At 36.2% G+C, this 24,907-nt stretch overlaps 1 protein-coding gene across 1 annotated transcript; it reads left to right on the top strand.

Annotated features, from left to right (window-relative positions):
* Positions 1-24,609, top strand: LOC101736722 (potassium channel subfamily K member 18). The gene is made up of 3 exons (XM_012692658.4): positions 1-532; positions 18,433-19,112; positions 19,189-24,609. Exons 2-3 carry the CDS (start codon positions 18,509-18,511, stop codon positions 19,983-19,985), a joined length of 1,401 nt encoding a protein of 466 aa, XP_012548112.2. The 5' UTR covers positions 1-532; positions 18,433-18,508; the 3' UTR covers positions 19,986-24,609.
* Positions 24,610-24,907: the final 298 nt, after the last annotated feature.

Genomic DNA, 24,907 nt, shown 5'->3' with positions numbered 1-24,907 from the left:
CCAGTTTTAATTACAGTTTTACAAACTAATTTGATTAAAATTAACTATTTTACTAAAATCCTACACTTACTCATTAAAAGATTTATAATAACTTTCATTTAATGCGTACATCACACTCACTGAGTGCTAATTTATTTTTCGTAAATAATAAATTCTTATTACGCATGCGCCGACCAGTAACTAACGCATGCGTTAACTCAAAACAAAAATGGCGGAAAGTGCCAGCCAAAAGAGCTACCAAAATTCTGGTTTGATTTAAATTAAGAACAGAAACCAAATTTTAAATAAATTCCAAACCAAAAAAGCAAGACCATTCGAAATACGAAATGTAAAAGTATTGTTTTGTGTTCAGTAAGACACCGCTTTTGTAAATAAGTTGACAGATCTGTGGCTAGTGAAGATGAGGTCTCGTGACGTACTGAAATTGTAGCAACGATATTGACTCTCTTTGCTTTATGACGTAGCAAGAAAAATAAGCATTTCAAAAATGGAATGACAACAGAATAAACACGAAACAATTCTCGTTTAAAAGGTAAGTTCTTGAATATTATTTCAGAAAAAAAAAAGGATACACAAATGCGCCAATCGTATAATTGTCGCAAATATTAAAAAAAAAAAAAGTTTTTGTTTATTCTTAAGGGGCTCAAAATATCTTAGGTTGACATTGGTATTCAGATAATTATTTACTAATTCTAAGAAAAGAAAATTGTTTTAGAGTATGCAATTACAATCAAGTAATTTTGTTGTTGTTATTAGTTTAAATATCAACATAATAGTCATAAGAATTGGATAAAAAAGGTAAATAGGCAATTGATTTATTTTCTGAATTTGTGGAACATCTATCTTTATATTCTTGTTTGAAGTATTAACTCGTGTTGTTTTTTCAAGTAATTTCGACATACAGCACGTCACATATTAAGAGATACATCCTTTTAGACAGAAAAGCGACAGATTAACAACATTAGACATAACTAAAATTACTTTTACAGTTTAATATTCCTTTTGTTATTGTTATTAATTATATGTACGTGTTATTTCCGACGTTACAAAAAGTTTAAAAAATTTTTCGATCACCGACAATAGATTAAATCGTAAATTTTGTTTTAATTGTACATAGGACTTCAAAAAACCGAAATACCGAAATTGAACCGGACCGAAACCGCGGCAGAAATGAGTAGTGCTTATGATATGATACCTATTCGTCTGAGCTTACAATGCCATTGTATGTATTATGGGTAGCATTTATAGATACATGACAAGAGCAAGTATAAAGACCCCGAACACCAAACTGCTTTAACGAAATCAGGCTTGGACCGGGAGTAGATCTTAGATTTCACGACGCATCCTTCGACATCGATTATACAATTCCCGCTCAACCTGTGTTCTTAGTGCGAGTTTTTGAACTTCGCGATCGGACCAGCGGACGAGATTGGACCAGCGCCTCTGGCGGCAAACGTTTCAACTCCATACAAATTTGAGTTAACTTTTACGCGATCGAGAAGTAAAAAACTCGAACTAAGTACACTGGTTTTAAGACTCACTAAAATCACAAGACATTATAACGAATCGTATCGGTAATACGCACCTTACGAGACATGAAATCGGAATCTCAATCTTTTAGTAGAACTATTCCACTCTTGAGATCGAAAAGCAAAGTTTCTTTGCAATAAAATAGAATAGGATACAGGAAAGTAATTCGTGAGCAGCTACCTTAAGTTCTAAGCTATCTAGAGCACAAGAATGTCGGCTATCTTGCAGTAGAAGCTATGAAGTCTGAAGGCGTCCTGGCCTAACGGACTAAACACCCGGTGCATTCGTACCAGCAATGCAACGGCGTTCGAATCCTGCAGGCACGTACCAATTTTTGTAATGAAATACGTAGAAATACGAACGACGAATGTTCACGGTTGATAATAATATAACAATAGTGACACGATTGAGAAGAAGAAGAAATAGTATCGTGTAACAAAAATTAAATTCTCAAAATTATAATTTGCGTAGTTACTGGTGTTAGGACCGGTAATCAACAAATTAAAGAGCGGACGGTTAGCGTGGTATGGACATGTGATGCGTAGAGAGAAGATGCATGTGACTGGGAGATGTATGGAAATGGTAGTGCAAGGTAGAGGGGGAAGAAGTCGACCGAAGAAGACATGGATGGAGTGTGTGAATGACGATATGCGAGAGAGAGGAGTGAGTGTTGAGAGAATGGAAGAGAAAAATTAGTGTGCCCACCATTTTATATATAATTGTGGGATAAAGTGGAGAACAAGAAGAAGACTGGTGTTAGGACGTCTTGTGAGTCCGCACGGGCAGGTACCAACACCCTGCCTATTTCGGCTGCGAAGCACTATTGTGTTTTGGAGGGTGGGGTAGCCATTGTAAAAACTGAGACCTTAGAACTCATGTCCCAAGATGGCTGGAGGAATTTACGTTGTAGATATTATATGGGCACCGTAAACATTGAACACAAAAAAAATTTTTGGCCAATCACGCAAAAATAACAAATGTAGTTTATTACATATTTTTTTGTTTCACTGTAAAAGTCGTGGTAAGAACTGTTTAAACGACATTGTTCATAATGTAGACAGCCGCGAATCTTTAAAACAATTCATAATTCAGCTTACTTTCTGTTTCTACTAATGCATTGATTATATTAACGAATCAAACAACGTAATATATAAGTAGCATGTTACTTTTTTATTTGTATACGACATCACCCATCCCTTTCCTCCATCCATAAATAAAAGGGGGAAGAGGAAAGAGGAAAAGCCCGTCTCTAAAACCATTTAAAGATTATCAATTTGACTTTCATAACGGCCTCCGCTACTAAGCTGAGTAAATGGAGCGAAATTGATAATAAAATTAATTTAGCACCGAGTCTTTTAACAGGATCCAGGGGGAATCGAGTCGTCTCACTTTGACGTGACAAAGCATTTTAAAGGACTACCTACTGTTTTGGAAAATTGGAAAGTTAGTTCAATGAAGGTTTAAATTTTGATGTTCGTAAATTAAGTGCCGCTAATTTCGACTTTCAAAATTTTAGTAATTTCAATAGGGTAGATTACGTGTTTTTTAATACGCCTTTATTAGTATCACTAATAATAATGCAAATGCTTTCATCATTGCTCATTTGTGATTAGGGCAGTGACAGACGAGAAACTATTTTTAATACGCTTTTATTAGCTTCAGACGTATGTACGCTTGTAACGAAATCTTTGAACATGATTTTGATCCCCTTCAAAGCGTCGGATTAACTCGAAATTCGGTATACTTATTAAGGACCGATGAAAATTCAATATTTAAAAATTGAAAAAATTGAAATTCAAATAATAAATGAAAAATAAATAATACTTTACAAAAACTAACAAAATATAATTTTATAGAAAATCCAACAAATAAATAGAAAATAAAATTTGAATTAAAAATGGTGTAAGTAAAAATGATTTTATTGTAAAAAAGCGTGGGGTGCTTTTTAGGATATTATCAAACTCTGCTTCTACTCTTATCTGTCATACATGTAGGTGTGGGTCTAAATGAAATCACTCTTTTCTAGGGTTTCACAATACTTTTTATTTAATTCTTAGAGAGCACTTTGAACACGTCTTACTCCTAATGGCGGCGTCGTGCGAGAGAGCTACATCCGTCCCTTTCACACATCATGCGTTCAGAATCTTTCACTCGTTCAGAAATGTTTTACAATAATTAGAAATGTTAGTAATAATTAAATCCTACAACTCGGCCTTCCTGCACATCAGTCTGGCCTCAGACTGAAAGTACTGAGATAATAAAATAGTTCTTATGAATTAAAAATAAAAATAACAAAAATAAAATCTCTAACTTTACCTTAATTTACCTAATACTACTACTATGCAAATTTTTTTTCTAAACATTTTTACACAATAATAACGCTACAAAAATATTTTTAGTTAAACCTTATACTACCTATTACAAACAATCATGCTATAACTCTGCACACAGCTAATAAAAACAAATAGTAATTACTCTTACTTAGTACATAACACAACAAAAACAGTAGGTTTAAACTATCAGTTTAGAGGCAAACAAGTTACAATGACACAGAGAACAGCAATGCATGATAATTATTCACAGTTACTTATTCAATAACAAAATGAGCAATGTAAATACTAGATCAACCTAAAATAAACAAACAGTGTAGTGTTACAATGCACCTAAACACTCAGACCAGAGTTAGATTGAGTCAAGGCCACCTCTTCATGAAATCTAATGCTGATGTAGTTCGTACTGGCCCATCTTTGCTTCTGTCTATTTTTTCGACCTCATATCGACCTTTCCCCATTTCCCTAGTGATGCGATATGGTCCATAAAATTTAGGTTTCAATTTTAGGGCGTTCCCAAATTGTGTCCTTTGAATAGCTACAAGATCTCCAACCTTGTACATTTCTCCTACTTTACGTCGTTTATTATAAGTCTTTCTATTCTCCTCTTGCATTCTTAAAATTTGAGCTTTGGCTTCTCTTCATGCTTCTTCTCTCCTATTCATAAATTGCAATCTATTTTCTTCTTCTAAATATTCTAAAATTAATAAATCTTCTTTCAGTTTAAGTTTCACTCCTGTTAACAGTTCGAATGGCGTAGTACAGATTGCCCGCTGGTATGTGCTGTTTATCACTTGTTGTAGTTTGCTTGTATATTTGTACCAGTGACCAGGTTCTTCAATACACATCTTTGTCAACGCAGAAATAATAATACTGTTCATGCATTCTACTTGGCCATTTCCACGAGGTATTCCAGTAGTGATTGTAACATGTTCGATGTCTTCTTCTTCACAATATTCTCGGAACTCACTGCCTGTGAATGCTGTACCTCGGTCAGTGAAAAGTATGTTTCTGCTCAATGCATCAACATGCTGCTTAACTAACTGTTCTTCAGTGATGGCTAGTCGTCTTGGTCTTTGTGAAACTGGTACATCATCCTTCAACACAATCTTCAGCCTGATAGGTGCATCTTTAGTCTTCAAAGGTGTGTAACTGTCAATAATTTCCCTCACCGCTGTACAGTGGTCATTGCTACTAGAAGATAGACAGATAGCATTTTGATACGATATGTCATAACAAGGAGGCCTGACCTCAACCAAACCCCTGTCAATAACTGTGATAGTATTTACTAAAAATTGTTGACCCAGTATTACATCATATGGTATTCCACCTGTAGGCACAATATACAAATTAATACTATATCTGTGACTGTCAATAGTTAAATCTGTGTCGAACTTACCAATCGAATATACTTTAGAACTTCCTAACCCAGTAAGCAAAATTTTTTCTGGTATGTACTCGCATTTTAGTTTTGTAAACAAATCAAAAGTTATTAAATTTAAGTCGCTACCTGTGTCAATTAAACAATTAGTCACATAGTTACCAACTTTTACTGATTTTACACTCATGTTTATAGAATCACGTTTGTTTACATTTAATAAATTTGACGAAACAATATGATTTAGTTGTTGACAACTAAAATTTGGCATATCACTCACTTGCTCTTTTAAATCGCATTGCTCACGTTCGTATAGTTCGTTCTCGTTCTTCTCGTCGTCCTCCTGCTGTCGAACAAACATAGATCGCCGATCTTGTTCATCACCTCCTCCATAATAATTATTTGATGCTTTTTTAGCTTCCATACCTTGTGATGCGCGGCACTCCGTACCCTTGTGCCCGAACCCGTTGCACTTGAAGCATTTGATACCTCTGCGGCAGGAACTAGATAGGTGCCCTCTTTCACCACAATTGTAACATCGATGAACCTGTCTAGGCATTACCGCCGTGTCTCGCTGACCTCGTCTCATGGTATCAACACTTTTTTTGGACTTCTCTTTGAAACTTTCATATAATACTAATTTCTCCTTGAGCACAGAATACGACGTTACCCCGTAGAATAACAACTTGTTAGATTCATAGTCAGATATTCCGTCGATTATATACTGAATCGCGACGTAATCCGGAAACTTAGCTCTTTTTCCGAGTTCTTTCATTACGAGCATATATTGATAAAACGACTCATTGGGTTGTTTTTTCCGTCTGCTCATTGTCTCATGCATTTGTTTACTGTTTATCACCTCAGGGAATTCCTTCATCAAAGCCACTTTTAGTTCTTCGTAACTTCTGAAAGTTTTTTCGCTTTTTAGCCATAATTCTGCTGTTCCAGCTAAACATCGTCGCGCTATAATGAGTTTCTGCTGCTGGCTCCACCCAAATATATCGGCATTATCGTCGAGATCTTGTGTCCACTTCGCAGAAGAGTACGTGATGTCATCACCCGTGAACTTTGGCACAGCGTCCATCGTGTAAAATAAATTCTTGCTATCGTCGTTTTTGCTCTCCGCCATCGTGCAGAATCGTCGTATATCGTCGTATAAATGCGTCTTTCGTCTTTGAAAAATGTAACCGGCGGCGTGGCGTCGGCGCAGGTTAAGTATGGCGGCCGCGGCGTTGTTCACACCACGCGACAGCTTCGTAAAATATGCGTAGATACGTTAAATCATTTAGACCCTGATATTCCTGAGTATCCCGGACGAGAAATTGTAGGTGTGGGTCTAAATGAAATCACTCTTTTCTAGGGTTTCACAATACTTTTTATTTAATTCTTAGAGAGCACTTTGAACACGTCTTACTCCTAATGGCGGCGTCGTGCGAGAGAGCGAACTAGAGCTACATCCGTCCCTTTCACACATCATGCGTTCAGAATCTTTCACTCGTTCAGAAATGTTTTACAATAATTAGAAATGTTAGTAATAATTAAATCCTACATACATCTGTTCATAAAATATTTATAACTACTGATACTATGCACCATACGCTTTTTTTTACAATAAAATCTTTTTTTATTACACTATTTTTAATTCAAATTTATTAAAATCTCTTTTCTATAAAAGCGTATTTTGTTTTTTTTTTTTAAACTATTATTTATTTTTGGTATAATAGCATCGCGTTAGTTCTGATAGTCATGTTTATATGACATGAGCATGTTCACGAGTGATCACAGCTAGAGGCTGGATAGAAATGCTCGTGAAACATTTATGGTCAGCGTCCCCAAGCTAATTTTGTGTTTTTTTTATTGCTTAGATGCGTGGTCGAACTCACAGCCCACCTGATATTAAGCGGTTACTGGAGCCCATAAGTTCTAAGGTCTCCAGTTTAGTTACAAGTTAGTGTTTTAGGAGTAATACCGATCATATACCTAGGTAGAGTCTGACTGTCAGAAGTTCTTCAAGAATTATATTGACTTCAGTCTAAGCCTGGACTGTAGACACGGTTCACTAACTTCTTACATCCATATAGTAAATACATAAAGAGCAATAGACGAATTTTAAAAAAACTACATCATCATTACACTACAGTACTTACTATATTTACAAAGCAAATCGAGATACATGAAACAACGTGTTGTATTCAAGAAAACTATTTAATACTTGATTGAGTGCTCATCAATCATAGCATACGTAATGTTTTTGTATCTTCGGAAAACAGTAGTTTATTTATCTCACCAATTTCTTAAGTGGGCCAGAGACAATAAGCTAATATCACCGACCTAAAGGAATAGTTCAGTATTGATATTGAGGACACACGGTAATATGAGAGTGTGTGTTTGTTATGTATAGAATATAGAATAATGGTTTTTTTTTGACATTTGAGATGCAGGTTTTGATCACCTAGTTTAAGTTCAGATGCAAATTATGATAGTGTTTCTACTTCTATAATATGCTAACAATAAAAAAAAAATATTATTTATCTCAAGAAGGTTTGCACTTGCCATAGGACTCTCTACACCACACTTGGCTGGCTCATAGAAAATCCCTTAGCCGTTAAACCCGCCACTTTACTCTTGTGCATAAAGCTGAATAAAAAATTAAACGCATTATTTGTGATTTGATTCCAATACTACGCTAAACTTAGTATATTCATGTAGGATTGGTAAGAACGGAATGTATGAAAAGAGTGCGGAAAAGAGCGTTAAGCTGTAAGTGAGAGAAAACAGAAAGAAGGGAAAAGAGAATGTCAGACAGAATGACACAGAAAAAGAAGATGATAAAATGAGGTGATAAAAAATGAGCAAGGCGTATTAAAAGTGCTAATTAATTTTTAAATTATTATTATAACAGATGATTTTGAAACAGTGGCAGTTTCATTCTATGCGCTGCGATCCCTATTCTACATTAATATAGTATTTAATATAGTAAATACTATTCGATATATGAACACAGATATGATCATACATTATTACGTTAAAATTCACCAAAGTAATGATTCACGAATGATCGGTAATACCATTATCAATACATATGTCTACAGGAATTCTAAGAATCCAATAACTAACAAACCGATTATTTGGGACAAAATTATTGAAAAGTGTGGCATATGATAGGATGGCAAATCTGATTTAATTTTAACACAGGAAACAAAGTATCGAGCAAGACATTTCGCGACAAAATAGGATGTGTGTCATTTATGTCTGTCGTCAATCTGCGAGCCCGGTCGAACAGTATCGAGAATCGCCATAATAAACTTAACAAATAGCCTATTATCATTTTTATTTCATAGAAATGTTTACGATCGCTCGGCTTGCTGTCGCTTCGATGTCCCCCGATTTGAACGTCCGTTTTATGTGGACTGTTAAAATAGGGTGAATTACAGCCGCCTTAATTATCTAGCTCGGTTTATGTCTAATGAAGCGATAACATCGCTATTGTATTTATACATTACCTTTTTAGCTTTTGCCTGCGACTTCATCCGCGTGGAGTAGCCCACAAATAATGCTTTATTTTAGAACAAATTTTGTTAGCATAAAAAAGGTTATAGTGAGCCAACCTTAACATAATATAGACATATGCTGTCGCGGTTTTTTTTTTTAGATCTTTTAAAGGGGAACAATTCTGTCATACATTATTTTAGCAAAACTTTAACGCACGACGCAGCGGAAGCTCTCAAAAAGGAAAATCACCCGATTTTGAAATATTTATTATTGGTGCTCCGCTTATATTGGTCTTAGCGTGATTTTATATATAGCCTATAGCTTTCCTCGATAAATGGGCTATCTAGCACTGAAAGAATTTTTTAAATCGGACCAGTAGTTCCTGAGATTTGCGCGTTCAAACAAACAAACTCTTCAACATTTTAATACTAGTATAGATTGCCGGCGAAGTGAGTTGTACGTGATTTTACTGCCAACAAAACATTCGATTTATTAGCTCTTTAATTATAGATAATATTGAGTTAATACACGCACTCGTACGCGATTGGAAATTTTAATGCGTTTCAATGTACAATAGTTTGATAAACCTAAATAGGACGTGACCTGTATTAGTACGCTTCGAAATAAATCAAAACGATAGGGAGTCTCTTTTACATAGTAATTGTCTCACGAAGCGTGAGCTTTTGAATAATTTAAAATACAATACGTTCAATCAAGTTATCGAACATTGGTGTGGTGTATAGCTTTGAAGCAATGAGCAGCCGATAGGAATAATTTCGAAGGATAAACACATTTTGAATTATAACTATTTTATAATCAGCAATACAGTCGTCCACTACCGGACATAGGCCGCTGGACTGGTGTCTCTAGCGCATGCTTTCTAAATTCAAAACACATTAAGGGAAGAAGAGGTTTTTCAAACATTAATATATATAAGACTAGCTGACCCGGCAGACTTCGTAGTGCCTCAGTCGATAATTAAAATACCTAAACATTTGTATAAAATAAACTTTAAACAAACAAAAGGAATCCGTCCGACCGGGGACACATCAAAGGAAAAATAAAATTGTTTGTTTTTATATAATTCTGATCTTTTTCATATTTTTTCACCTTTTAAACCTTCTCTGGACTGCCACGAATAATTCAAGACCAAAATTAGCCAAATCTGTCCAGCCGTTCGCGAGTTTTAGCGAGACTAACAAACAGCAATTCATTTTTATATATTATGTAGATTGATAAAATTGATTTTTATAGTTTTTAAGTATGATGAAGTTATTTACCTGAGTGCGTTTATAATACACTATTAGAGGTAGTAAGAAGGCAAGTAATGGATGATGATGAATGAGGAGAGAATACTGATAGTATGGATCGCTTATGTAATGTGACATATTCTACCTATATATATTTAATCTATATAAATTATTACTTGTCCTGACTGACCGACTTTTCTAAAAAGATGAAATAATTACAGTCGATGTTTTTTTATATTTTTATCATAAAGTAAGGAAACTTTTTTAGAAAATTCAAACTAAAAGGCCAAAGTATGACGGAATGACGGACTTTCATACAATACTATATGAAAATCCGACATTTTCACACAATGTTTATTTTTCACACAATTAACGTTAGCCTTAGTGAAGCATTTTTTTTATTGCTTAGGTTTGTGGACGAGCCCACAGCCCGCCGGGTGTTAAGTGGTTACTGGAGCCCATAGGCATCTACAACGTAAATGCGCCACACACCTTGAGATATAAGTTCTAAGATCTCAGTATAGTTACAACGGCTGCCCCACCCTTCAAACCGAAACGCATTACTGCTTCACGGCAGAAATAGGCGGGGCGGTGGTACCTACCCGTGCGGACTCACAAGAGGTCCTACTACCAATAATTACGCAAATTGTAATTTTGCGGGTTTGAAGCGTGACCGGGTTCTGCTTAATCTGTATATTATTAAAACAAAAACGTATTTTTTTCAATGGAAAAAGCAAATATAGCTCTAAGCGAACACCTCGTTCCCGCATCGTGATGCTTAGTGCAAAATAGTTATTTATTATTCTCGACTATATTATTTCTGCCGTGAGGCAGTAATACGTTTCGGTTTGAAGGGCGGGGCGCCGTTGTAACTATACTGAGACCTTGGAATTTATATCTTAAGGTGGGTGGCGGCATTTACGTTATAGATGTCTATGGGCTCCGGTAACCACTTAACATCAGGTGGGCTGTGAGCTCGTCCACCCATAAAATAAGTAAAAAAAAAGAAGGCTATGGAGAAGTATTTTTTTTATTGCTTAGATAGAAGGCAGAAATAGGCAGGGCGGTGGTACCTACCCGTGCGGACTACAAGACGTCATACCACCAGTTACTAGTTAACGAACCAAATTCGTCTTGCGATTGTCTTGGCCACAAATAATAAAGCAGACCAAACATGGGGCTTTAATTACTATCTACGAATCAAACCAAATAGAAGAAAGGCGACCGGTATGAGCGGATTGTATACATAAATTGAATTCACGTGAATATTTGAAATAGCCAACATTCTGAACGAGCACCGTGGAACTCAGGACAGCGTCGATTTTAATTGAACACTGCACATCGACCCTTGAAATGTTCGTGTATCGAAATTGGACAGAATACAAGTGGCTCCTCAATGATCCGTATTCGTTTAAATCTAGAATGATTTTACGAAGTTTTAATTGTTTGATAATTGAATGCATATGCATGGATTTTTGAAGTCGTCGTGGCCTAACGGATAAGACGTCCGATGCATTCGTGTTGAGCGATGCACCGGTGTTCGAATCTCAGGCGGGTACCAATTTTTCTAATGATATACGTACTCGAAAAATGTTCACGATTGACTTCCACGGTGAAGGAATAGCATCGTGTAATATTATAAAAATGAAACCCGCAAAATTAAAATTTGCGTAATTACTGGTGGTAGGACCTCTTGTGAGTCCGCGCGGGTGGTTACCACCACCCTGTCTATTTCTGCCGTGAAGCAGTAATGTAACTATACTTATGACCTTAGAACTTATATCAAGGTGGGTGGCGCATTTACGTTGTAGATGTCTATGGGCCCCAGTAACCACTTAACACCAGTGGGCTGTGAGCTCGTCCACCCATCTATGCAATAAAAAAAATTCATATTTATTTAATCTATTCGTTGAAGCTCATGTCCCATTGATGGCAATAATTTGTAATTAATATTTACAGCGCGCGGTAAAACAATCAAATGACACCATTGGTAACCAATTTGAAAGGTTTTAATAATCTATTAATCATTGCGTATCGCAACTGAGTGTTGATATTATTCATTAGTTTTCTTTTAAAATAATAAAAATACTGAAATAGTCTAAAGATAACAATGTGATTATTATAATATTATCATCGCTCAGCTTGAGACATGCTACCTTGAGATATGAGTTCAAAGTCCCAGTACTATAATACAAAGCAGCCAATGTACTGTAAAAACTGGTTTAAAACTCACATCTCAGGTGGCTGACAGAATTTACGTTCTTAATGTCTATGGGCTCTGGTATCCACTTAATACCAGAACGCCCACCTGTCTAAGTAATAAAAAAGGCTGCCCCTCCCTTTAAGCCGGATTGCATTACTGGTTCGCGGCGGAAATAGGTAGAGTGGTGGTACTTATTTGTGCGAGCTCATAAGGTTTTTTTTTTTATGATTGAAGTATTACTGGTGGCCCGGAGGCCTTTCCAGTTTCACCAGGACAGGTGGGCGAGCAAAGGCTCAGCCAGGAGCTCATAAGGTGCCCTTCTATCAGTTAAATTTCTATAACTCTTTCTACAGCAGTTTATATAGAGTACAGCTTCAAATCTATTTTAGAATGCCAATGACCTTCAAAAAAAATTACTGTGAAATACAAACAGACGGAATATTCAAAGTTACTAAGATTGCATTTTTTTCCATTTCACTAACCCCGAAAATGGTATAATTTTTTGTGAAAAAGCTGGTTGCTTGATCGTAAGCTGAAGCCGCTGTTGATGCCAAAAACCTCTGCTCTCTCATGCCTATTCATTTGGATTCTCACTGATAATGAACACCGGAATAAAGCCTGCATTTCTAACGTAATGCAGACAACAAGGCAGTTGTTAAATAGAACACCGAGAACTCGACATTACGTTATTGTGTTCACGTCAATTGTCTTCGGTTGTTGAAGTTTACATTTCCTTTGTTAAGACTGCAAATCTTGTCTATGGAAAAACGTAACGGAAAAACGGAAAAAAAAAATCTTTTGTGAGACCTTTTTTTTTAATGTGATTATCATTCTGGTATGTGGTTAGCGTAGGTTGTAATAATAACGAACTGCAAATTAAGTTAAAAATCTGCCAAAAATGGTAAAAGAATCGGCTTGTTTGCTTAAGATTTTCGATAAAGACAACATTGACAATACTGTATGTATTTCCATTAATAGACAACGAGACCACAGGATTGATGACAAAAAAAGTTATGCACTTATTTAAAGATTTGTTTAATTACTACTAGCGGCTCGCCCCGGCATCGCTTAGGAAGTAGGGCACGCGATGTAAAAAAAATTAGGTAATTTTTTTACACATTGGGTTACATTATTGGAGTTTCAGTAAGCATCCCAAATTTTTTGAAAATAATTTTTAAAAAAAGATTTAAAATTATAATACACATACATCAACCCTTCTATTTACGTCAGGTTACTAAAAAAAGAAAAAAAAAGAAAAGAAAAATTATAAAGATAGTTTGAATATTATTATTTTTACACCTTGGGTTACATTATTTGAGTTTTAGTAAGGATCCCTAATTTAAAAAAAAAGAATATAGCCTATGTCAGTCGGGGATAGTGTAGCTTCCATACGGTGAAAGAATTTTTCAAATCGGTTCAGTAGTTTCGAAGCCTATTCAATACAAACAAACAATCAAATCTTTCCTCTTTATAATATTAGTATAGATAACCATTAAATAAGTGGCAAACACAACCATAGTTAAAAGTACATATTTATTGAGTCATATTGAATTAATTAGGAAAACGCAGTGAGCACTTTCATTTGGATTAAAAAAACTCATAATATGACCATTGGTAACGACAGTTTTATAATTTACGTGAAGCTTAATTTCCTGTATTGCGACATCACCTTTTTAAATTTTTTATACACAAGAACTAAAACTACACACAACACTATTATAAACACTACCTACTTTGTTATACACAAGAATAAACACTACACTACACACAACACTATTATAAACACTACATACTTTGTTATACACAAGAACAAACACTTCACCTTAAATACCAAATAGCTTTAACAGAATACTGACACCGTGTGATCCAATCACTAGACCATCGCGACAATTTCAATGAAACCCGAGCTCACGCTTAAAACCCAATCGTCGTTTATTTTTCCGATTCGCAATCAATTTTTTTATTGGAATCGAACCGTTCTTCAACGAACAGACTTAGAACTTTAGGTGGTTCTTGAGAATTTCGACAATCAAAGGCTAAGTATACAACTTATTGAAATGAAACAAGACAGGGTATCAACATATCACGTATTTCTCAATTCAGTGTTAAAGTTGCACGAGGTTGATTGGCTGTCCATACAAACCACATAATATGTCTATTTTCCGTCAAAAATACATGGTGATACTTCAAGGGCTACATAATTTGTCCTACCACCACTAGCGTTTCAATAACGCCCTTAAAAACAAGTGCAATAAAGAAAAAGGGATCACAAGCGTTCAACATTCCGACCATTACGTGAAAGTAATGCGACGATACCAAAATCCAATTCCAGGTGTCGCCAACGATAAAGATTCTGCATAAATCAGTTATATAATCCAATATTACCGCATTTCAGCCACCCTCGCTAATGTACGCGCCATTGAAAATCTCTATTCCAATTTAAATGAGTTATTTCATGGGCCCCGCGTACCTTGAACGGGTTCCGTGTGAATAAATTCAGAAATTGATAATAAAATTTTAGTAGGCTCCGTGAGTGTTACTCTGAGGTTATGTTCATCTCGTATAGAGTATTTTGAGGTTATGTTCTATTATGGAATTTTGAGAGGGTTGCGAAGCTCGCTCTCTCAAATATTGCCCGTCAGAAATTTTATGGAGCCTTAAAGCCTGCAATAATGTGTCTGATAAGTGATTTAATTTCTGTATTAAAAAAATTTTTTTTCACAAAAAATTAAGAAACCCTTTCAATTCCATTTGACTTCAAATAAAATCAAATCTCACAAATTTTATTTTGATTATTTTTTGAATACTAATTTTGTTTATCTAAGAACTAAATACGCATGATTTATTCTTAAATTTGTCACAAAAGGAGTATTGAATTTAGATACCATCATTATTAAACATATTGTTTAAGAATATTTAATTTTTCGTAAAATCTACTAAATATAAATAAAAATTTGGTAAAAAATAATTAAGTACAGTGATGAAATCTTACTCTAGAACATTCTTCCAAAAATTTCAATAGTCGTAGGTTAGTTATGTCAATAATCGTCTAATAATTGATAAAAATATATTCTTGTCATTTTGTTTCTAGCATTTCTTGTACAATTTTGATAGTTTTTTTTTCTTCTAGTTTTCATCAACCACACATCTTGCCAAAATAGAATAAGTCTCTTCACTGTGTGTAGAAAGTTCGCGATTTGTACCAAAGTTGGTTATTAGTTTGGCTACATGCAGGCTCCCGAGCAAAAACTCAGTACAGACAAGTACTCAGAAACTCCGCCAAACTATTTAACATTTCATTGCGAGCTTGAAGCGGTCCATATGTAACTTCTTCACTCTATTGGATGGTTATTAAGTCTGAAGAAGGAATTATCCGTAAAATGTATGTCTTGGGCATGTTCCTGTTGACATGACACACAATTTAGGTTCTATTTATTGCTTATATGGGTGGACGAGCTCACAGGTACCTACCTACCTGGTGTTAATTGGTTACTGGAGCCCATAGACATCTACAACGTAAATGCGCTACCCACCTTAAGATGTAAGTTCTAAGGTCTCAAGTATAGTTACAACGCCTGTCCCACCTTTCAAACCGAAACGCATTACTGCTTGACGGCAGAAATAGGCAGGGCGGTGGTACCTACCCACGCGGACTCACAAGAGGTCCTACCACCAGTAAAAATGGAATTGTTGGAGAAAATTCTAAGATTGCGCCGTTCTTTTATATTTTTTGAACACCCTTTTTATGTTTAGTAGTTTAGTATCTATCTATTTCTCTGTGTAATGGATTCTTTATATTCGGACAGCGACTTGTTTTACATAATTTGGTGTAAGATGAAAAAAAATATCATTGTCACTTTTAACACTACGCGCTTTGGTTGTTATTTCACAGTGAACTATTCCTGGTATTACAGTTCGAAGAATACGCGTAATTTATTTGCGAACTTGTTTAATGACTATTCTCCGGAGTTGTTAATTTTATTTGTCTTATTAACAACGCGACAACTAAATAAATTATTGGTAAAGTTTGACCGTTATTCGGCCATTATCTGCGATCGTATTGTTCGGATGTCGCCGCTCTCGGTACATTTGTCTTCAGACAAAACTCGGGCCGGTATTTAGTATTAATGGTTTTAAATTCTTATACAATCTATATATTAATACGTGAAGCAAAAACTTTGTATCCCATTTTACGAAAATTGCGCGGACGGAGGAGTATGAAATTTTCCACACTTACAGAGAATATAGAGAAGAAGTGCACAATGCTAATATTTTTTTAAAATAATGCATAAAAGATACATTAAATCAATAAAAAAAAACGTTACACACACTAGATACCTACCATGTATTTGACGCACACACGCATGCATACTATTTATTGTCAAACTTATGTTCTTGACGTCTGTTGTCAAATTGAGAATAGATTAAATATTGTCTTTGTTAATATTTTTTATAGTCGAATTTCGACTACTGCGGGACCTCTAGTATAGTATTAAATCTTGTAAGTAGCCGTATTTGAGTTTGATTGTGAATGAAAAAATATATCACGCGGAAGACATTATGACGAGATAAACCTTTGTATAGTTAGACATTCAAATAAATACAAATAAACGTGAAAAAAAAAGTTAATTTATATTAGAATCGAAAAAACAGACAATGAAGTCTTAAGTGAAACAAATAGTTATAGAAGTTAGTTGAAAAATTAAGAAGCTTAAAATATTTATTTAATCGAAGACATAAAAAGTTTCCAATTCTTTTTCTTTTTTTTATTGCTCAGTTGAGTGGACGAGCTCACAGCCCACCTGGTGTTAAGTGGTTACTGGAGCCAATAGACAGCTACGACGTAAATGCGCCACCCACCTTGAGATATCTAAAGTCTCAGTATAGTTACATCCCAGTTCCAGTCCCATTAAATAAATTTTTACTAACTTTTGTTCTTATTTTCCTTTCTTTTAGAATTATATTAGTAAAACTATTGTCTTTTTTAACAGTTACTTCATCGAGACGAATAGGATTCGCAATGCACAATTCAAGTTATTTGTTTACATAGGGAGTACTTATGCTAATATAAACACATTTGGTGTTTGCCGAATCACTTTTCTATTCTGCTAAGACCGCCTTTTGTCTGTCGTGGAATCTCGTTTTTGCTGATTTCAAGATGTAAATTTATTTAAACAGTATTGACTTTCGATTTTTGGTCGTTACATAGGAGAACTTTAAATATGCTTGGAAATTTAATACTGATAAATGATTGGAAGCGTGTTTGAATTAATTAATTGTTTTCTATTTTAAAACGAAAAGTCAAATCAAATTCATTTAACGACAATATTAGTCAAAGCAAATTAATAATGTTTAAGACACACAATTTATTACGAGCGGTAACAAGAGGGGATATATTATTATATTAATTAACCTAAAACGGAAATTCAAATATATACCTACGTGATTATCACTGACGTTTTCCAATTTGATACTTAAAGTCTAAGTCTCAATTGGATTCAATTGCTTTCAATTAGATTCAATTTTCTGGTTCAACTAAAACGTGTGATTGCTATTTCGTGGAAAAAATATAGGTGAAGGTTAGTGAAGGAAGTATTGGTGATTACAATGAACCATATTAACAGTATCCAAGTATTTTAATCTTGAAAATTTTAAAATAAAATACAGGCATGTTTTTTTTATTGCTTTGATGTGTGGATAAGCTCACGGCCCACTTGGTGTTAAGTGGTTATCGGAGCCCATAGACATTTACAATGTAAATGCCGCCACCCATCTTGAGAGATGAGTTGTAAGGTCTCACTTTTAACAGTACAACGGCTGCCCTGGCCTACAAACCGAAACGCATTACTGCTTCACGGCAGAAATAGGCAGGGTGGTGATACCTACCCGTGCGGACTTACAAGACGTCCTACCACCAGTAATTACGCAAACTATAAATTTGCAGGTTTAGTTTTTATTACACGATGTTATTCCTTCACTGTGGAAGTCAATCGTCAACATTTGATAAGTACATATTGCACTGGAAAAAATGGTACTTGCCGGCGGGATTCGAACTCTGATACATCGCTACATACGAATGCACCGGACGTCTTATCCTTTAGGACAGGACGACCTCAAAGCTTCGGAGCTCGTGTCGCATATTTATTTGTTTCCTCTGATTAATCAGAATCAGAAGACTCTTCAATTAATAGAATAATAATTTAACTTTATAAGACTGAATTTATTTAATTTCTTTTCATTTTGTTCAAGGTTACATAGACAGTCCTGAAACTAAAATTGGAGAATAATGTTGAAAATAAATGAAAAAAGGACAGCCTCGTGAAAAATGGACAAAAACAAGAAAAAGAACCATTTTAATGGAAAATATAAGAAAAATGGCAAAAACGAGGCTTACAAAACGGAAGACGATATCATCACTACGTGCTGTCTCTGCGTTAAAACAAGAAAGGGGAAAAAGAAGAGTTTGATCGCTGGTTGTGTCACTAATTTGGGTATTTTTGTTTTACTTCTAGCGTACACGTTGTTGGGCGCGTTTATCTTCTTAGCTATAGAAGGGAATTCTTCAAAAATCCATCAGAAAACACTCGCGACCACATCTTATCAAGTTAACGATAAAAATTCAGTGCCCTCAACAAAGTTGAACAGTAGTATAAGTCAAGCTAGCGCGGAACTTCGATCACAGACGGTCGAAAGTATTTGGGAAATCACAGTTTCATTAAACATACTTTACAAAGAGAACTGGACTAGACTGGCAGCACAAGAGATAGCAAGATTTCAAGAGAAGTTAGTAGCTAGAGTCGCAGCTGATGTTTCAGCTCAGTATGGAGGAGCAAGAGCACTGGAATCAGCACCAGATTTGGTTGTTGACGACTATGAATGGAATTTCGCGAAAGCTTTCCTGTATTCATTGACCGTTTTAACAACTATAGGTAAGAAATTATTTTCATTAGTAAATATTGAAATTCAAATTAAATTGGTTACTGATGCTTTTTTTTTTTCGTACAGGCTACGGCAGCGTTGCACCACGTACGGCACTTGGTAAGGCGGTCACCATAGGATATGCAGTAATTGGCATACCGTTGACGCTTCTTTACCTCTCCGTAGTAGGGGCACTTTTATCGAGGCTAGCCCGAAACGTGTTCAGCAGAGCCTTGTGTTGCTGTTTATGCACAAAGTGCGGCTACTGTTGCCTTGATGAAAGAACAATAGCAAACAAAGAACGCAAAGAAAAGGTGAAAAGGCAGGACGATTACAGAAATCAGACTTTACATCTACAAGAACCGTATTATGTACGGTCGCCTTCCGGTACTATAATTTCTGCGTCACAAGCACACAGCGTTAGCACAGCTTCGGTAAAAGACAAAAATCAGGGTTTGAGTTTTTTAAGGGATTGTGATTCGTTAAGTTGCACCGAAACGGACTCTAAAGTTTCGTTGCGTGGATTTTCAATACTAGCACCGGTTTGCTTGTGCCTCGCCGCCATATTTACGTATATATTTTTTGGGGCCTTGGTCCTCTATCAACTTGAAGGCTGGAGTCCCATCGATGGTGTTTACTTCTGTTTTATGAGTCTCAGTACTATTGGATTTGGACACTTGGCTCCCGGGGCAACTCAAAGAAATGGCGCATCGACTGGCACTGTCTGGTTTTGTTCAATCTACATCATGACTGGTCTAGCATTGACTGCGATGTGCTTTAACGTCTTACACGATGAAATCGTTCACCGGCTTAGGCATCACGAGAAAGTATTAAAGGCAAACTCACAGAAGATGTTAACATCCGAGTTTCTTCATAGGTCTTGACGAGATGAAGGCGGGACCGTTACAGATGATACCATAATTAATTCTGAAGGTGAATCTTTACCTGAAGTTTTGCACCATATAGGTTCAAGATATGATGGCGGAGCTATTCGCCGGACAGTATACACTCTTAGAGAGGAGAAAGAGCCAGAGCGTGTGACCCCTATGTAATTAGTCTTGTGATTTTGGTTAAACCATTTTAGTGAGTGAGTGTGTGGTGGTAATGTTAGTGATGTCGAATTAAAATGGCAAGCGTGTGTTTATCTCAGAGTATTAATAGTAATAAGATTGTTTTTAATAAATGATTTTGTAGATGAGACAGTATTAGAACTTTTTATTGGAGATTATAATTCAAATGAAAGCAAACAAAGTTCTTAGTAATGTGAAATTCAGAACAAAAACGAATACATACGAAAAATTAAATTGACTGAACTTGTATGTTAATTATTTTATTTAGAAGATATAATAAATTAGAAGACTTTAATTGTATTTAACATTGATAGTTATAATATGATTATAAAAAAATATATTTAACTATCGTTATCACTCAAAATTAATTTGATAGTAAAAACATGAGGTATTTGTAAAATTAATTTTATTTACAATAATTTAATTATGATCAAAGCTCTTATATCCTGATTTGTGTGCCAAATTGTCACTTTATTGTTACACACTAAATGAAAATGTATTTTTGTCGTATCTTACAATAACGGATCAACACTGAGACAAACTTGTTACGGTCTAGATTAATAATTGAAAAGTTTAAAACGGTCTCTAAGTCACCCACAAACGACTTATCATTTAAAGAACATCCTTTACTGTAATTGAATGTAATGTTTACTAGCTCTCCGCGATTATAATCCTTAAATGTTACAAAACCACAACTTTGGTATAAGTAAAGGCGCCCAAATTTTCGTGTGTTAATGGTACTATGATAGAATTCTTCCCAGCAATATTTCCAAATAACATCATAATCCGGTGGACGCTAAAGGGCAAACGTACAAAACGTTTTTTTTTTTTTTTGTTATAAAGATATTGGAGAAAAATTATGGTATTATTATTATCGGTCCTTGAAAATTTCAATCTGATTGGATATTTTGATATTGGTGAAAATCACGTTGGAGCAGCAGAGGTCGGCAACCTTTTGAGTGGCAAAAGCCAAAAATTACAATTTACAAAATTCCAAAGTTTTTAAAAAGCCAAAGTTTTGAAAAAAAAAAAAAACTGTCAACAATAAAATTAAATAGTACTTGCATTAATACATTTTTTTTATAAAAAAAAACAAATCTAATTTTTCATAAGAAAAATATATATTTGTAAGCTTGAGGGTAGACATTATCTTGTTGAACACCAAGTAAAACGATGTCACTTTTTGGTTCCTGATTTAATCAACAATATGTGATCTTAACAATTCACTTTAACACTTGTCCAACTTTAACCAGTACGTACAACAGTCACTGAATCACACAACGTAACAAGGATATAGTAAGTGCACCAGGCAAGCGCAGTCCAACGAATGTTCATTTCATTTTTTTTTTTTTTTTTTTTTCCTACCTAAGCTGAGAGCCTTGAGAGGCTATGTCAGCGTAACCCTAACTTTTGTAGGTGAGCTCACGGGGCTCAAACCTGATGACGTTGCTAACACGAACCCTAGCAAGAGCCGTGCTTCGCAGAATCTACCACCGGATCGGAAACGCGACCCACTGAGAAGATCCGGCGAGAAACTCAGTGGGCTGTGTCTGGGAGTTAATTTACTCGTCGAGCCCTTCGTCGCAAGCGACGGGTTCGACGAGAACGGTGACCCCCCCGATTACTCTCTTTAGACAACCCATACCCTGGACCAGGAAGGTCAAGTACCTGGGCGTTACCCTGGATGCATCGATGACATTCCGCCCGCATATAAAATCAGTCCGTGACCGTGCCGCGTTTATTCTCGGTAGACTCTACCCCATGATCTGTAAGCGGAGTAAAATGTCCCTTCGGAACAAGGTGACACTTTACAAAACTTGCATAAGGCCCGTCATGACTTACGCGAGTGTGGTGTTCGCTCACGCGGCCCGCACACACATAGACACCCTCCAATCCCTACAATCCCGCTTTTGCAGGTTAGCTGTCGGGGCTCCGTGGTTCGTGAGGAACGTTGACCTACACGACGACCTGGGCCTCGAATCAATTCGGAAATACATGAAGTCAGCGTCGGAACGATACTTCTATAAGGCTATGCGTCATGATAATCGCCTTATCGTTGCCGCCGCTGACTACTCCCCGAATCCTGATCATGCAGGAGCCAGTCACCGTCGACGCCCTAGACACGTCCTTACGGATCCATCAGATCCAATAACCTTTGCATTAGATGCCTTCAGCTCTAATACTAGGGGCAGGCTTAGGGACCCCGGTAACCGTACTCGTCGAACTCGACAAAGAGGTCGACGTGCAACCTAACCCATGCATCAGCCCGCTGAGTTTCTCGCCGGATCTTCTCAGCGGGTCGCGATTCCGATCCGGTAGTAGATTCATTCGCGAAACAATTGCTCTTGAGTTGTTAGGTCTCCATCGGAGGCGCTCGGGCAGTTGTTAGCAAATCCCACCCCTCTTGGCTGAGCCTTTGCTCGCCCACCTGTCCTGGTGAAACTGGAAAGGCCTTCGGGCCACCAGTAAACTTTCAATCATAAAAAAAAAAAAAAAAAAAAAAAAAGAACGGTGACCGGTGCTTGAAGTACCTAGAAGCACCGTTAGTGGATCGGGAGGATCCGAGATGACGTGTTTTGGGCGACGTCGACTGCTTTCCATTCTGTCCGCAGGATCGGGAATGTAGTTACCGGCGGCCACGATGAGAGGGTTCTCGTGTCGTGCCGCTTTATCGAAGTGGCGCGTAGACGCCGACTGCATATACTTACTGGTGGACTCTAAGTCCAGGTCGTCATGGAGGTCGACGTTCCTGACGAACCACGGGGCTCCGACGGCTATCCTGCAAAAACGGGATTGAATAACTTGGAATGATTTTAAGTGTATGCGGGCCGCGTGAGCGAACACTACACTTGCATAGGTCATGACGGGGCGTATGCAAGTTTTGTAGAGTGTCACCTTATTTCTAAGGGACATTTTACTTCGCCTACATATCATCGGGTAGAGACGTCCTAGAATGAAGGCGGCACGGTCGCGTACCGTCTTGATGTGGGGGCGGAATGTCATCCTACTGTCGAGGGTGACGCCTAAATATTTGACCTTCGGGGCCCACGGTATGGGCTGGTCGAACATCGGTTCATTTCAAGGCACGTTCCGCCTTTTTATACTAGCCGGCGCAGCTGGCTTATGAGTCACCTCTGTTGCAGCTGTTGTTTACGAGTGGAACGACACGGCCGGCGCACCTGGTCTGTGTGAGTCACTCCTATTGCACGTGCTATATAACATAAATATCGTTAACGCCGTCATATTTATTCTTAAGTAAGTTGTGTTTTTTTAAAACAAATTAGACAGCATATATGTGGTATTATTAGATAATCACTTATTATTTAAGTAAAAAATGAAAACAATTAAACATTTACTTACAACAATGGGCTGAGAGATAGAAATGATGCCCAATCCTCGTTAGTCGATTCAGAACAATTATATAAGTTTTTTTTTTTTTTTTTATATAAAATAAATAATATATATGTAGAGAACTAACGAGCATGTGGCTCGCGAGCTGCAGCTTGCCGACCCCTGCGTTGAAGGATTCTGTTGCATAGTTGAAGCCAATTAATGGTTTTTTTGTTACGTAATTGGATGGAAGAGCTCATTGCATATCACAACGAGAATACTACCCTCCCACCTACCTTAATACAAAAGGTTGAAGTCGCTATTGTATTGTAGAGGGATGAGAGTTTTACGGTAGTAATAGGCGGTAGAGTGGTACTTACCCGTGCAAGCTTATAGAACATCTTACACTTTAAAACATATTAATTTATTAAATTGATTTGACCATTCCACTTAAAAATGACCTGTAGCTATATCCTTGTTTTTTGTACCCGAAAGACACAAAACAAAACAAAAAATGCCGATTTGTATTATAAATCAATTAAAATAAAACCATAATACTGTGAAATATACTGATTCAAATCGGTAATCGAATCCGGACCCCATGACCAACGTATGAGATATCTGGCAGGTTTAATTCTCGAATAGTCTCATAGTTGTGGTATTTCATAAAATTACTAACATTCGTCATTCCAACCGTAACAAAGTTTTCTCGTAAACGTGTTTCTATTTATTTATTTTGTATAATATGTAGTAGTTAACAAAGAAAAATATTGTTATTATATTTTTCTGTTCGAACTGTTAAGGTAACTAATTATTTGTATAGTAAAAAAAAGACTGTCATAAGCCATTAAAACAAGAAACGTCATGTGATGTTTTCAAGCATAAAATTGTATTTAAATATGTTAGCAACCAAATAAGATAGTGATCCCCAGAATTAATGAAGTGTGTGTTTTAAATAAGGTATAGAAAAATGACAACCTGAACAAAGGAAATGATCATTGAGCAGTATGAGTTTTTTAAGACTTTAAAAATAGTTTGTACTTATTATTTGTGATATTGATAAATATGTAAAACTCAATTGTAATATAGAAAATAAAAAAATCTAATTAAATAATACTGTTTATATTCTCGAATTAAAGAAAACTATTTTACTATAAAACTGAATAGCACAACTTCGCAGGGATTATGGCTAAAACCAATTTAGAGTGATATAGTATTTAGGTAAGTCGTCGTGGCCTAACGGGTGAGACGTCCGGTGCGTTCGTGTTGAGCGATGCACCGGTGTTCGAATCCCGCAGGCGGGTACCAATTTTTCTAATGAAATACGTACTCAACAAACGTTCACGATTGACTTTCACGGTGAAGGAATAACATCGTGTAATAAAAAACAAACCCGCAAAATTATC

The sequence above is a fragment of the Bombyx mori genome, chromosome 16, assembly GCF_030269925.1.
Source record: "Bombyx mori chromosome 16, ASM3026992v2".
NCBI classification, from domain to species: Eukaryota; Metazoa; Arthropoda; class Insecta; order Lepidoptera; family Bombycidae; genus Bombyx; species Bombyx mori.
This window is presented reverse-complemented; position numbering and strand designations above follow the sequence as displayed.

Excerpts from the sequence above, each read along its gene's own strand:
- LOC101736722 (XM_012692658.4), top strand. The coding sequence starts at position 18,509 with ATGGACAAAAACAAGAAAAAGAACCATTTTAATGGAAAATATAAGAAA. Across the intron at positions 19,113-19,188 it reads GACCGTTTTAACAACTATAG|GCTACGGCAGCGTTGCACCA; the intron begins GTAAGAAATTAT and ends TTTTTCGTACAG.